Consider the following 14,082-nt stretch of genomic DNA (forward strand, 5'->3'; position numbering starts at 1 on the left):
AGATGATCATTCTTCTAAATCCTCTTTTATAAAAGTATTTATATACACTTTTTTGTTTGTTTATTTGTTTCTTTTGTTGTTTTTTTTTTTTTTTTTTTTTTTTTTTTTTTGTCTTTGACGGTAGTAGATGGATTGAGCTCCAGCTGGGCTTTGGCCCTTCTAATTTTCACCTGCACAGCCCCATAATATTCAGGACGCAGCTCCAGACAAACTGACAGCATGCATGAGAAGGAAGCACAGAAGAGGTGGAACCTGGCAGCCTTCCATCCCCTACTCTCCTGTGATTCTGTGCTGCACTTTTATTCAGCTTCTTACTCCTGTATTATCCAAACGTTCCATGCAGCTCCTGATGCTGCTGTCTTGTCAGAGACAGCACAGACACGGGAAGGTTGAACTGTCTGCCTGCAGACATGAACACCTGACAGAATGGAGCATCTGTCCAGTGGAATCTTGAGAAACTGCAGTAGTTTGCCTAAAGGAACATCTTGAACAATAAGTGCCTAGTCCTGTGCCAGAGGAAGAGGAACTACACATCAGGGCAGACTCTACTGAGTGAGCAGTGCCCAGGAGGAGGAGGGCCTGGGCACCACGAGGGATGCCTTATGAGCTGTGGTGCCTGCTCACCAGGAACCAGGCCAGCTTCCTACAGAGCTGCCTTATGAGGAGCAGGACCTCCAAGAAAATCTGAGTTATCATACTCAAGCTCAGATCCAGTGTGGCACCACACAGAAGAGGGTCTGCAGCCCTCAGGAGGTACAGGTCTGGGAGTCCCTAGGACAGCCTGGTGTGGAAAGGATCCAGGGCTCTACGAGGGCTCAAAGTCACAACAGGACCCAGTTCTTTGTGTCCATGGCTATGGCTGTTGTCTCTGCCACTGAGGCCTTTGAGGAGACACCTGATTGTTAAAACACCAGGGCCTCATTGCCTCCTCACTCCTACCCATGAAGCAGGCAGGGGTTGTACCATTCTCCTGCACTTGGCCATGCACATCTCCATCTCCTACTGCTCCACAAAGAGCACTGAGCAAGGTGTGAAGGGAAAGGATCCCCCTTAAAATGGGTTGGATGTCAAGTCCTGGCCCTTGTGCTTGCTGACACACTTCCAGGTTTCCTACACATCAGTGTCACCTTCACATTGCCTTTGTCTCCTTGTCCTCACTGCCTCCAGCGTCCTGCTCTAACGAGCTCCAAGGGAGGCTGTGTCAGTGCTGGCCCTCAGGGGGACACTGCAGGAAACTTGCCTCTGACTTGGACTTCTGAAGAGATGTCTTCAATTGTCTCTGAGTGCCTGAGGTTCGTGGGCTCATCAGCAAAGCCCCCAGAGGGGTGATTGCAGTGCCTTGGGCTGATTCTGTGCTGCTGAGCTGGGCTGGGCTCGTGGGACAGAGAAAACTCATTTCAAAAGTGTTCCTGTTGCAGAGAGACAGCTGTGCCCAGGAGCAGCTCCACTGCACAGCGCAGTAGGGCTGGGGGCTCTGACCGCAGCTGGCACACAGAGAGGAGGGAAGGAGAGAGGGCTCGGAGGAAGTTGGCAGTGGGAGGATGCTGAGAGCTGCCTGCAGGAGAAACCGGCACAGCCCTTGACAAGGTAAGGGTCTGGCTGGAGGGCCATGCAGCTGCAGGTCCTGGAAGGGTCTTCCGCTGGGTCTTGTTTCTGGGAGGGCAGTGAGTAATGCAGTAGGCTTTGAGAGTCCTGCTGGGTTGCAGTGCAAGGTGAGGAAGTCTGGCAGAAGCCCCTTGGAGTGTCATAACCCAGCTGCCCTTTTTAGCCAAGAGTTGGGTATCCAAGTCTCCTCCAGACACTGCAGGGGATGCAGATTGGGTATTGGGACGCCCCAGATTTCGAATATCCAGCTCTGTCCGTGGGGCATTGTCCTGGGCTGCATTCTTCTCTCCCGCAGGATGCAGCTCTCTCCTGGCATCCTTGTGTTATCCAGGTACCTCAAGGAGAAGACACCTCTGTACTAAACCCATGTCTGTGCTGCTGGATGGCTGTCTGTGGGCAGCTGGAATGAGGCTTCCGCACTCTTGGAGAAGAGGGAAAAGCTGAGATCCTGCTCATGTACCTGGAGATAAGGTGAGGATTCTGTCCATCTGCACTGGGGTTGGGGCTTCTTTGCTTTAAGCTGTCTCTACTTCTTTGGAAACACAAGAGTGTGATTGTTCTACTAAGCATAATAAAATCTGACTCGCTCTACAGTGTGGTTGGAGGTGTTTTTTGCAACAACCCTGCAAAGTTCATGGATCCCATAAGTGGACTGAACTTGAGTTTCCCCCTTGTTCCTGCTTTCTGACTGCTTCACAGAAGGAAGGACACCTCTAAAGTCCCCAGTACTGCATGCTTGCAGTGCCAGTCTCACCCAGCATCAGCTGGGACTCAAGCGATAAAGCTGCAGAAAGATCCTTTTGCAAAGAGAGGCTTCAGATGAGAGTGCTCTAAGGCTTGTAGTAGGTTTTCCTCAGAGAATTGTCTTCTAAAATTTTTCTACCTTCTCATTCTCTACAGACAGCAGTGTTCAATGTCAGAAAATGCCCAACATCAGCTCTGTGAGTGAATTACTCCTGCTGGCATTCGCAGACACGCGCGAGCTGCAGCTCCTGCACTTCGCGCTCTTCCTGGGCATCTACCTGGCTGCCCTCCTGGGCAACAGCCTCATCCTCAGCGCCATAGCCTGCCACCACCGCCTCCACACCCCCATGTACTTCTTCCTCCTCAACCTCGCCCTCCTCGACCTGGGCTGCATCTCCACCACTCTGCCCAAAGCCATGGCCAATGCCCTCTGGGACACCAGGGTCATCTCCTATCAAAGGTGTGCTGCACAGGTCTTTCTCTTTGTCTTCTTTATCACAGCAGAGTATTCCCTTCTCACTGTCATGGCCTATGACCGCTACGTTGCCATCTGCAAGCCCCTGCACTACGGGAGCCTCGTGGGCAGCAGAGCTTGTGCCCAGATGGCAGCAGCTGCCTGGGGCAGTGGCTTTCTCAATGCTGTCCTGCACACGGCCACTAAATTTTCCCTGCCCTTCTGCCAAGGCAATGCTGTGGACCAGTTCTTCTGTGAAATCCCCCACATCCTCAAGCTCTCCTGCTCAGATGCCTACCTCAGGGAAGTTGAGGCACTAGTTTTTAGTGTTTCTTTAGCCTTTTGTTGCTTTGTTTTCATCATGTTATCCTATGTGCAGATCCTCAGGACAGTGGTGAGGATGCCCTCTGAGCAGGGCCGGCACAAAGCCTTTTCCACGTGCCTTCCTCACCTGGCCGTGGTCTCCCTGTTTGTCAGCACTATCATGTTTACCTACCTGAAGCCCCCCTCATTCTCCTCCCCATCCCTGGACCTTGCAGTATCTTTTCTGTACTCCATGTTACCTCCAGCAGTGAACCCCCTCATCTACAGCATGAGGAACCAGGAGCTCAAGGATGCACTGAGGAAATTGTTTGAATACATATTTCTTTAAAAAAAAAATAATGTGCCTTTACGTTCTGAGTTTATCTCAGAAACAGTTAGGAAAGCAATTTGGTTTTATTTTTCTTGATAAATATGTTCTCCAAGTTGTGGTGTCGATTTAATTAATGTCATGTTAGCCTCCTACCTGTTCATTTATCTCTTTACTTTTCATAATTATCTCATGTATATCTAAAGCCAGGCTTTCCGTGTAGCTATAGACAATAAAGAAGCAAGCAGAAATTCATAGGTCTCAGCTGCAGTGCATTCCCATCTCCTTTGAGAGACGTTATTTAAAAAAAAAATAGCAAAACTATTTGTGACAGTGATGCTTGACCACTTCCTTGAAACAGGGCCTCAATAGATAGAGCTTATTTTCAGGAGGACAGTCGTTTTCATAACGGGAGCTCACCTCTCCCCTCTCCTTCCATTTTCCACCTTCTATTGCTGAGTGTGACATCATATGGTATGGAATATCTCTGTGGCTGGTTTAGGTTAGCTGCCCTGGTGATGTCCCCTCTCTGTCTCTTGTGCACCCGCAGCCTGCTGGCTCTTTGGGGAGGGACGATTAGAGGGATTCCTGATGCTATGACAGTACTGCTCAGCAGTAGACAAAACACAACCGTGATACCAGTGCTGTTCTAGCTACTCAAGCAGAGCACAGCACTGTGTGGGCTTCTACAGGAAAAGTTAACTCCATCCCAGCCAGGCCCAGTACGCTCACATATTGAAAACACAGCACCACAGGGGCTGCTCTGCAGAGAATTACTTCGTCACAGTCAGAGCCAGTGCAGGGCCACACACTGCACAAGAAGGCTCCCTCTGAGCTCTGTGAGGAGTCTGGAAGGTCCTAATAAGCAGCAGGAAGACTGAAGAAGACCAAGGCCCATCTGAAGGTTGGCTTATTCCCACCTGGGAGGCAGTGCTGGGCAGTGGGAAAGGCTATGAGAAAGACTTGTGAGAAGACCATGAGAAACAAGGAAATATCACTGCCATTGCCCCAGGCCTGCAAAAAATCACTCACCAGACTTCTTTTCTGGGGCTGTGTGAGCCCAGGAGAGAGCAGTGAATGGAGCCCACGGAGCGTGAGCCTGTCTGAGGTGGACTGAGCAGAGCTCAAGTGCTCAATCTGGTGTGAACAGGCAGAGGAGAGCTCTGCAGCCCCAGGGCACACAAAAGCCCCAGCAAAGAAGCCTGGTGAGGGATTCCTTGCAGCCCTGGGGCAATGGCAGTGACCCCATGAGCTGGGTCTGCCTCCCAGCCTGCCCAGCATGGCCCTGCAGAGTGTCCCCATGCCCCAGGCACCACAGCCCCCTCGCTCAGCAGAGCACCACTGCCAGCTGGGACTGGGGCTGGGGCTTGGAGGGTGCTTCCCCTGAATGTCAGCTTCAGTCTCATGGCTTCTGGATAAAAACATGATCTTCACTGTGCACTAGGAGCTGAGAGATCGCCAACAGGCACGGGGCTGGAACATTGCCTGCAAGGTCCCTCCTGCCCTAGCACCTCCCAGGACTGGCACGGAACTGGCTCCTGTGTGTCAGAGAGGCTGGGAGCCCAGCAGGTGTGCCATGAGCTTGGAGGATCACAACCAGATCACTTCTACCTGGGCAGGTCCTGGCCCAAAAAGGGGGTGTTTTGTAGGTGTGGCATTATAAGCTCAGTGGTGCCTCAGAAACACTAAGTCCAGCAGGAAGTGAATGGCTGTTAAATAGCATGTGAGGTGACTGCATTCTGAAGTAGCTGACAGGTCACCCTTGACTCCTGGCTGGGATCTGTGCCTTTAGGCTCACATCTGCCAGTGTCCATGGTTTGGGCAGCAGAAGGCACTTGCTGTGCATGTAGTTTCTGAGATCGGCTCCTTCTAAGTACCTGGTAGGCCCCATAGTGGAATAAGTCTTGGGTAGGGGTTGTCATGTCAGAGGTGTCAGCTTTTGCCTGAAGTCATCCTTTAGGACTGCTTTCAGTTTTCGACACAGAGGGGGCCACTGCCTCCAAGACGCTTGCGGCAAACTGAACCATGCATGAGGGTTTGGAAAAAGATAGCCTGGGTGCAAAGAAGCCATTCCATATCTAAAAGTTGGAGGCAGGAAACAAAATTTTGGGGTGGTACAAGAGCTGCTGGGCACATTGTGCATGGTTTACCTACAGCCTTTGTGTTCTTCACCATCCTGACTTAGGTGCCACGTCAATCTCAAGAAAGGAGTAGCCAAAAGATATGAGACAGATACTCTGAGATCATGAAAGCCATCAGAAAGCTGCCCCTAAGAAAATGACTGATATGGGGAAGTCAGGAGAAGCCTGGCCAGGAGAGATGTGAGATTTGAGGGAGGGAAAAGGAGTTTGGCCAGCAGAAATTAATGATTTCTGTGAGGTTCGAACATTCAGGCAATGTTAATTTTGCTGTAACGCTGACTTAAAATAGTCATGTAAAGCCCTTGCACTACTTTAATCACTGACATTAATTGTCAATTCTAAATGCTACTCCACACCCTGACAGGAATCCACTACTCTTATGCCTGACCTCAAAGTATCCCTTCAAGCCAAAACTCAGCCCATAGCCCCTTTTCCTTATCTTTACTCTCTTGCTCATCCTGATCTGATCAGCTTGTGGGCCACAAGGAGGAGATTGGTGGGAATGCTCTGAGGAGCTCAGCTCTGCCTCAGCATCTCCTGCCCTAGGAGGAGGATCATAACTGTGGCAGGGACTGTGAGGTCACTTCTGTCTCTGCACTTGATATGGCAGCAGCAGGAACGTGTCACAGAAAGGGACTGTGAGGTCACTTGTGTCTGGAGGTGGCAGGTCAGCCTTGCCTTCTCCCTGGGATCTGGACTTTTGAGCTGACGTCTGGCAGTGGCCCTGCTAGGCCAGCAGAAGGCACCTGCTTGGCATGCTGACAGTTGGCATTGCTTCCTTGCAACACTGTGCAGGGCTGCGGAGGTGTCAAAATGAAGTTCTTCTAGTAGCATCACAGTACCCACCACATCCCACAGACCCCAAGACTAGCCCTGAGCCAGACATGGGTGTGCAGGGTCTCCTCTCCCAGTGGCCGTGGTCAGGCCTTGGCCCTTCAGCTTCATTAAAACCAACCAAGATTTTTCTCAGCACAGTGCTTTGCCTGTCTGTAACCATGGCCTCCAATTTTCTGCCCTAACAAGGCCCTGGGGAGGCTTTGTTAGTAACAGCCCTCAGTGGGGCCCATTAATACTCCAAGTCACTTCAGCTTTTCCTTCTGACTTTAGCTTCTCAAGTGGTTACATCACTCTCCTCTCAGTACCTCAACTGAGTACAGGGGGACAATCACTTCCCTGGACCTGCTGGCCACACTGCTTCTTATGCAAGCCAGGATGCTGTTGGTCTTCTTGGCCACCTGAGCACACTACTGGCCCATATTCATCCGACTATCAACCAGTACTCCCAGGTCCTTCTCTGCCAGGCAGCTCTCCAACCACTCATCTCCCAGCCTGTAGCTCTGTTTGGGGTTGTTGAGCCCCAGGTGAAAAACCCGGCACTAGAACCCCAGAAAACAGAAGAGCAGGGAGCAACCTCTTGGCTATGTTCCTGGCAGCAGCTTTGGAGAGGCGTCCAGGCTTCTGGGTTTGCCCAGAGCAAGACCCTCCTGTTACTGTGGTGCTATCCGGGAGGCCAGCTGTAACCCAGGGCTGCACAGTGCCTGCTGCTGTCTGCAGCCACAGGGATGCCACTGCAGAGAGAACAGGACTGTCACCAAGGCCTATGAGATCTGACAGCTTATCCGAATAAAAGAGCACAGGAGAACACACTGAAAGACAAAAGAGAGCAGCAGTGACAAGGCCACGTCCTGCTGCTGGCCATGGCCATGGCTCCAGAGAAGCAACAGCCCCCACCCAAACTCCATGTAGCAGCTGGGCTCTTGGCCCTGAGCCCCTCCTGTGTGCTGGGGCTGCTACCTCAGCTCCAGAGGGGATGGAAAGAGATGGCAGCTGATAAAATGTAGTTCTGATGTTTTTTTTTGTTTTGTTTTGTTTTTGTTTTTTATTTATTATGTTTCTCTACATAACCTGCTTCTTTCAATAATTAGATGACTGGGTCACTATAAATGAAAAAATAGAAATAAGAAAATCAGGTAGCAGGTTAAGGATAACATAATATAAATCAAAAGAAAAAAAATGTAGAAAATATTTATAGAGAAATATAGTAACAAAAATTTTCCTCACAGTTCCTGAAATAATCATGGAACTCACAAACATTATTGATTGCAAAGAAGCATGTATCCAAACAGTTTCCTTACTGCATCCTTGAACTCCTGGTTCCTCATGCTGTAGATGAGGGGGTTCACTGATGAAGGAACAACTGAGTAGAGAACTGACACAATAAGATCCATGGATGGGGAAGAGAGGGAGGGGGGCTTCAGATAGGCAAACATGGCAGTGCTGACAAAGAGGGAGACCACAGCCAGGTGAGGGAGGCACATGGAAAAGGCTTTGTGCCGGCCCTGAGAAGAGGGCATCCTCAGCACAGCCCTGAAGATCTGCACATAGGAGAAAACAATGAAAACAAAACAACCAAAGCATAAAGAAACAGTAAGAACAAGTGCCCCAGCTTCCCTGAGGTAGGCATCTGAGCAGGAGAGCTTGAGGATCTGGGGGATTTCACAGAAGAACTGGTCCACAGCATTGCCTTGGCAGAGGGGCAGGGAAAATGTGTTGGCCGTGTGCAGGGCAGCATTGAGAAAGCCACTGCCCCAGGCAGCTGCTGCCATCTGGGCACAAGCTCTGCTGCCCACAAGGCTCCCATAGTGCAGGGGCTTGCAGATGGCAACGTAGCGGTCATAGGCCATGACAGTGAGAAGGGAATACTCTGCTCCAACCAGGAAAGCAAAGAGAAAGAGTTGGGCAGCACACCCTTGATAGGAGATGGCCCTGTTGTCCCAGAGGGCATTGGCCATGGCTTTGGGCAGAGTGGTGGAGATGGATCCCAGGTCGAGGAGGGCGAGGTTGAGGAGGAAGAAGTACATGGGGGTGTGGAGGCGGTGGTCACAGGCTACAGCACTGAGGATGAGGCCGTTGCCCAGGAGGGCAGCCAGGTAGATGCCCAGGAAGAGCGTGAAGTGCAGGAGCTGCAGCTCTTGCGTGTCTGCGAATGCCAGCAGGAGGAACTCGCTCACAGAGCTGATGTTGGGCATTTGCTGACTTTGGACATAGAGCCTGTGAAATGAAAGAAAATATAAAGTATAAACTCTTATGAGTAAAGTCTCTGACTAAAATTCCCAGTAAAAGCCTTACATTACCCGTTTCCAAGAGGACCTTTGTCTATCTCCTTGTCTGGAGTCCTGCTTTCTGCTTGCTGAGCGTCCTGTACACAGCAACCACTTCTGCCCATCAGTCCCCAGTGGGACATCTCTAATCTAGTGAAATGGTTAATGTCATTGCTGTGGAGGCACACCTAAACCAGAGGGCACATCCAGGAGGGCTGCTCTGTCCATTCCCTGGTACCCAGCTGCTGGCTGCTTGCAGCACTCACCTGCGGGATGGATGCACACAGAGGTTGTGCTGAAAAACCACATCCCCTTGTCTGCAAGTCCTAAAGAACAGCTTAGAAAAGCCCTGGTGCAGTCTGTAAGCAGAGAGAAGAGAAGGGATATTCTCAGGTGCATCACTAACTTGTTTGTGTCTCAATTCAATGGAATAGGAAGCTCAGTCACCAGTGCAAATCCAACTACGCCGATAGCATAGAGGCTGCCCCACTACCCTGTTAATATAGAGCCTACCCCACAATCAGAGCAGGAAGAGGCAGGCAGAGAGTGCAGAAAGTGCCTTCTCTTTGCAGGCAGCTCCTGCCCTGCCCTTCTTCTGCCCAAGCCCCTGGGCAGCTCCCCAGGCAGGCTGAGTGCTGAGCCTGGCAAGCAGCACAGGCCCTGCCCTGGCACACAGCCCCTGGGGCACAGCAGGGACCCTGCTCTGCACCGCAGCCCTGGGCACCCCTGCCTGCACCCCCGGCTTCTCCTTCCTCCAGGACCTGCCACTGCATTGCCCTCCATCCAGAGACTTACTGTGTTCAGGGCTGGGAAATGTTCTCCCCCAGTGAGCTCTGTGCATCCTGCCACTTCTGCCTGTCTTTAAGCACTGTGTCTCTGCAGGCAGTGCCCCCAGCCCTGCTGCGCTGTGCAGAGGAGCTGCTCCTGGCCACAGCTGTCTCTCTGCACCAGGACCCTCTTGCCACGAGCTCTCTCTGTCCCACAAGCCCGGCCCAGCTCAGCAGCACAGCACCAGCCCAAGGCACTGCAATCACCCCTCTGGGGGCTTTGCTGATGAGCCCACAAACCTCAGGCACTCAGAGACAATTGAAGACATCTCTTCAGAAGTCCAAGTCAGAGGCAAGTTTCCTGCAGTGTCCCCCTGAGGGCCAGCACTGACACAGCCTCCCTTGGAGCTCGTTAGAGCAGAACCCTGGAGGCAGTGAGGACAAGGAGACAAAGGCAATGTGAAGGTGACACTGATGTGTAGGAAAACTGGATGTGTGTCACCAAGCACAAGGGCGCAGACAATAATGAATGATTTAATATTTTAAAAGACAGAAAATGAAGATAAAATATTAATAATAACAATAACTATAATAATATTAATAATAATATGTACAAGGCAAGTGATGCACCATGCAATTGTTGAGAAACCCCTCACCGATGCTCAACCTATCCCTGAGCATTGGTCCCACTGACCCTGGCCAGCCGGCATCGGGATCTCTTATGCATGTCCCTTGACCTTAATTTCTTTTTGTGCAAAATCAGCTCTCGGAGGAATTTGGAGTATTTTCTTCCCTTTCTCTAATACTCCCTCTGCTGTGTCACCCCACCCAGTGATGCCATCGATGTAGTGCAGGTGCTCAGGAGCTTCCTCCTCTTCCAGGGCAGTCTGAATCATGCTGCTGGCATGGCAGCACTCAGCATTGCGGGACTTCATTCAGGCCACGATAGGCCTCTGTTAGTGCACTCGGTTGGTGCTATACTGACTCAGGTGCACAGCTGTGGGAGGGATTGGCACCAGCTGTCCTTCAGCCCTCATCAACCCCACAACAGAAGGGTCCTGTGAGAGACCAAGGCAAGGCAGACAACAGTATAATGTCCTCTGTCTCCAAGGCAGCTATGCCAAAAGCCCACCGATACCCTTTTGGGTCCCTGAAATATCTATCCTCTCCTGAAGCAGTCTCTTCCAAGGATGCACATAGTCTCTGGGGCAGTGTCAGTGGGGTGCTTTTTCCATTCCTTCCAACTTAGACACACTTCAGCCTCCAGTACAGTTCAGAGTTGGGATCCCCCTGTCACTGCAGACATACAAATGGGTTCGACCCTCTGTAGCTTGATGGCATTAGGGTTCACTGTGCAGTGGTGCTCACTAGCTCCTGATACTTCTGTGGGTCTGATGTGCAAGGCCATCGAATCCCCACAGTCCAATAAATCCAACTATCCCCTTCCTCCCCCTGGCTGGAGGCACAGCCCCTCTAGTCCTGCTCATAGTATTCAGTACTGTGTCTGTAGGACAGCCCGCTGGAAATTGGAGCAGCAGTTCTCTAAGAACCCCTTTTAGTGATTGTTTTTCCTTGCCACTCACACACCCGTGCCTCTAGATTTTCCATCCCACTTTCTCATGTGCTCTCCATGGTCACACAGGTAAAACCACAGGGTGGCACATGGTGTGTACCCACCATATCTCCTTTCCTGCCCTCTAATTCCAGGGAGGGGTGCTGTTTCTCCCAGCACCAGAGCAGCATAGGGATAGGGATCGCATGATTACTGATGCTCTTATGACTTCTTTCTCTTCGTCCTCCTACTTATATGATGGCCCAGCTTTTCTGAAGCCTGCCTCATCTTCTGACTAACTGACTTTCACATCCATTGTTTTTTCTTGCATATGGGAGCAAGTGATACAGACAGAGCTTGGTTTTCTGGCTCAGACACAGGGCCCAGAAAAAGAGCTGGAGTTGCTGCAGGGCATTTTGCAGATGCTGTAGTAGCTGCAGGGTCTGTCAGAGGGGTTGGAGTGACTGCAGGGCTTTTCACAGAGGCTGGAGTGGCATTGATGGTGGCTCTGTAAGCACAGGCCAAGACCCAGCACACTGCAGTGGCATGTGTCTCTTTGGAAATGCCAGGGTGATAACACCTCCTTTTCAAGCATTTAACCATTTTTTTTTAGGATTCTGCATTTGCTCGGGGTGAAGTTCCAAAGTTCTGGAGGTGTTGACTGTCGTAGGTGCCTGCCCAGATCCTCCCTCACTCCCTGCCACTCCAAACTCTCCTGCCACCAGACAGAAATCTGAATGGTATTCTTAAGTAGTCCTGAAACACATTCAGGAGACATAACAATAGGAGCGTGCTGGTTTGACCATCCCAAGGATATTCCAAACTTTGAAGAGTCAGTGTAAGTAGCCTGGAGGAGAAGGGTGAGGTGAAAGAGAAAGGGAGAGTGAACAAGTGGGGAAAAGTGTCCTCCCCTTGTCTCCCCATGGCTTGGTTTCCTGAGGAGAAAAGGTCCAGAGTGTAGTTCTTAACAGTTTCTGAGAGATGGCTCCCAAGGTATATTGGCAATGGCAATGCTGAGTACAAGTACCAGATTAGTCTCATGACCAGGATTTTTATCATATCATAAGCCAGTGTTACACAACACATCAAAAGAATAAACTTGACGCAGCCATCAGAAAAGGTAAACAGCATGACAGGGGAGACATACAGTAAGTAATGTGCTATGCAACACAATTCTGAAATTTAGCACAACAGATCTGAGCTTAAAAGAAAAAGAGAGAAAGAGAGAGAAAGGAAGGAAGGAAGGAAGGAAGGAAGGAAGGAAGGAAGGAAGGAAGGAAGGAAGGAAGGAAGGAAGGAAGGAAGGAAGGAAGGAAGGAAGGAAGGAAGGAAGGAAGGAAGGAAGGAAGGAAGGAAATCAACTTTGTGATCACCAACTGTTAAAATCAACTAATGCTTATAATAGCTTTCTTTTAACATGCTGTGGTCAGATCTGCCATTTGCTCAAAATTTGTGCTCCATGTTCGGCACCAAAAGAGTGTGGTTTGACCCGGGAGGCAGCACAGCACCACACAGCCATTCCCTCACACACACACCCTGCTACACCCCGAGCAGATACAGGAGAGAATGAGGAGGTGAAAAAAGATAAAATACTTAAATAAATAAATAAATACATCTTGGATTGAGATAAAGACAGTTTAATAGGACAGAAAGGGAAGAGAAATAATATGAGCAATGATGGTGACAATCATGATGGTGATTGCGTGTCCCACAGTAGTGGTACTCCCTACCCTGGCCAGCCACCCCATATTGATTGTTCAGCACGACGTCGTGTGGTCTGGAATATCCCTTTGGCTTCTTGAGGTCAGCTGTCCTGCTTCTGTCCCCACCAGCTTTGCAGGCACCCCCAGCCCTCCAATGCTGGCCAATAACTAAGCCATCAGTGTATAATCAGCATTCTTCCCATGCTGAATCCAAAACACAGCTTCATACCAGCTCCTAGGAGGAAAATTACCTCGATCCTAGCCAGCTCCAGGACACCCACAGACTAAGGGCATGATATCGCTCTGCATATATCAACAGAGAAAAGGTGCTAGTGATTAATTGGAAAGTACTGGAGCTGAGCATGATGCAGATGGTATGGAATATGGGGTGGATATTGTCCATGTGTTGGCTGGGATAGACTTAATTTCCTTCCTATTAGATGATACAGTGCAGTGTTTTGTAAGTAACAGCATGCATGAGAAGGAAGAACAGAAAAAGAGGAATCTAGCAGCCTTCTATCCCATACCCTTCAGTGGTTCTGTGCTGTAATTCCATTCAAGTAGTTACTCGTGTATTATCCAAACTGCCCTGCAAACTCCTGCTGCCATTGCTTTGTGAGAGACAGCACAATCACTATGAGCCTTCTGCCTGCAGACATTAACAGCTGACAGAATGGAGCATCTGTCCAGGGGAACCTTGAGAATCTGCAGGAATTTGCCTACAGAGACCTCCTGACATTTACAAGGAGAAGAGCCCAGTACTGCACCAGAAGAAGAGGAACCCCACACATCAGGGCAGACTGGGACCCTGCTGAGTGAGCAGTGCCCAGGAGGAGGAGGGCCTGGGCACCACGAGGGATGCCATACGAGCAGTGGTGTCTGCTCACCAGAAGCAAGGCCAGCTTCCTAGAGAGCTGCCTTATGAAAAGCATGGCCACCAAGAAGATCTGAGTTGTCAGACTCAGTTCATATTCAGTGAGACAACCCCCCCAAAATTGTATACAGGTACAGGGAAAGAGGTACAGGTCTGGGATTCCCTAGTGCAGCCAGGTGTGGAGAGGATCAAGTGCTGTGGCAAGGCTCAAAGTCCAAAAAGAACCCAGGTCTTTGTGTCCATGGCTATGGCTGTTGTCTCTGCCACTGAGGCCTATGAGGAGACAGCTGATCGTTAAAGCACCAGGGCCTCATTGCCTGCTCACCCCCACCCATGAACCAGGCAGGGGTCGTACCATTCTCCTGCACTTGGCCATGCACATCCCCATCTCCTACTGCCCCACAAAGAGCCCTGAGCAAGGTGTGAAGGGAAAGGATCTCCCTTCCCAGGGGACAGGGGTCAAGGCCTGTCCCTTGTGCTTGGTGACACACATCCAGTTTTCCTACACAT

General features: G+C 50.5%; 2 protein-coding genes across 2 annotated transcripts in view; both read right to left on the reverse strand.

Moving 5' to 3' along the window:
* The window catches only part of LOC311216124 (olfactory receptor 14C36-like), a gene marked incomplete at both ends in the record, with an annotated part of 50,075 nt that overhangs the window by 25,675 nt on the left and 10,318 nt on the right, over positions 1–14,082 (reverse strand). The window lies entirely within an intron of this gene.
* LOC311216591 (olfactory receptor 14C36-like) lies at positions 7,669–8,604 on the reverse strand (the record flags this gene model as incomplete). Its single annotated transcript, XM_084298124.1, has 1 exon — positions 7,669–8,604. The coding sequence occupies one exon, from the start codon at positions 8,602–8,604 to the stop codon at positions 7,669–7,671; it is 936 nt and encodes a 311-aa protein (XP_084154250.1).

This window comes from Netta rufina (assembly GCF_964035555.1).
Source record: "Netta rufina genome assembly, chromosome: 18".
Classification (NCBI taxonomy): domain Eukaryota; kingdom Metazoa; phylum Chordata; class Aves; order Anseriformes; family Anatidae; genus Netta; species Netta rufina.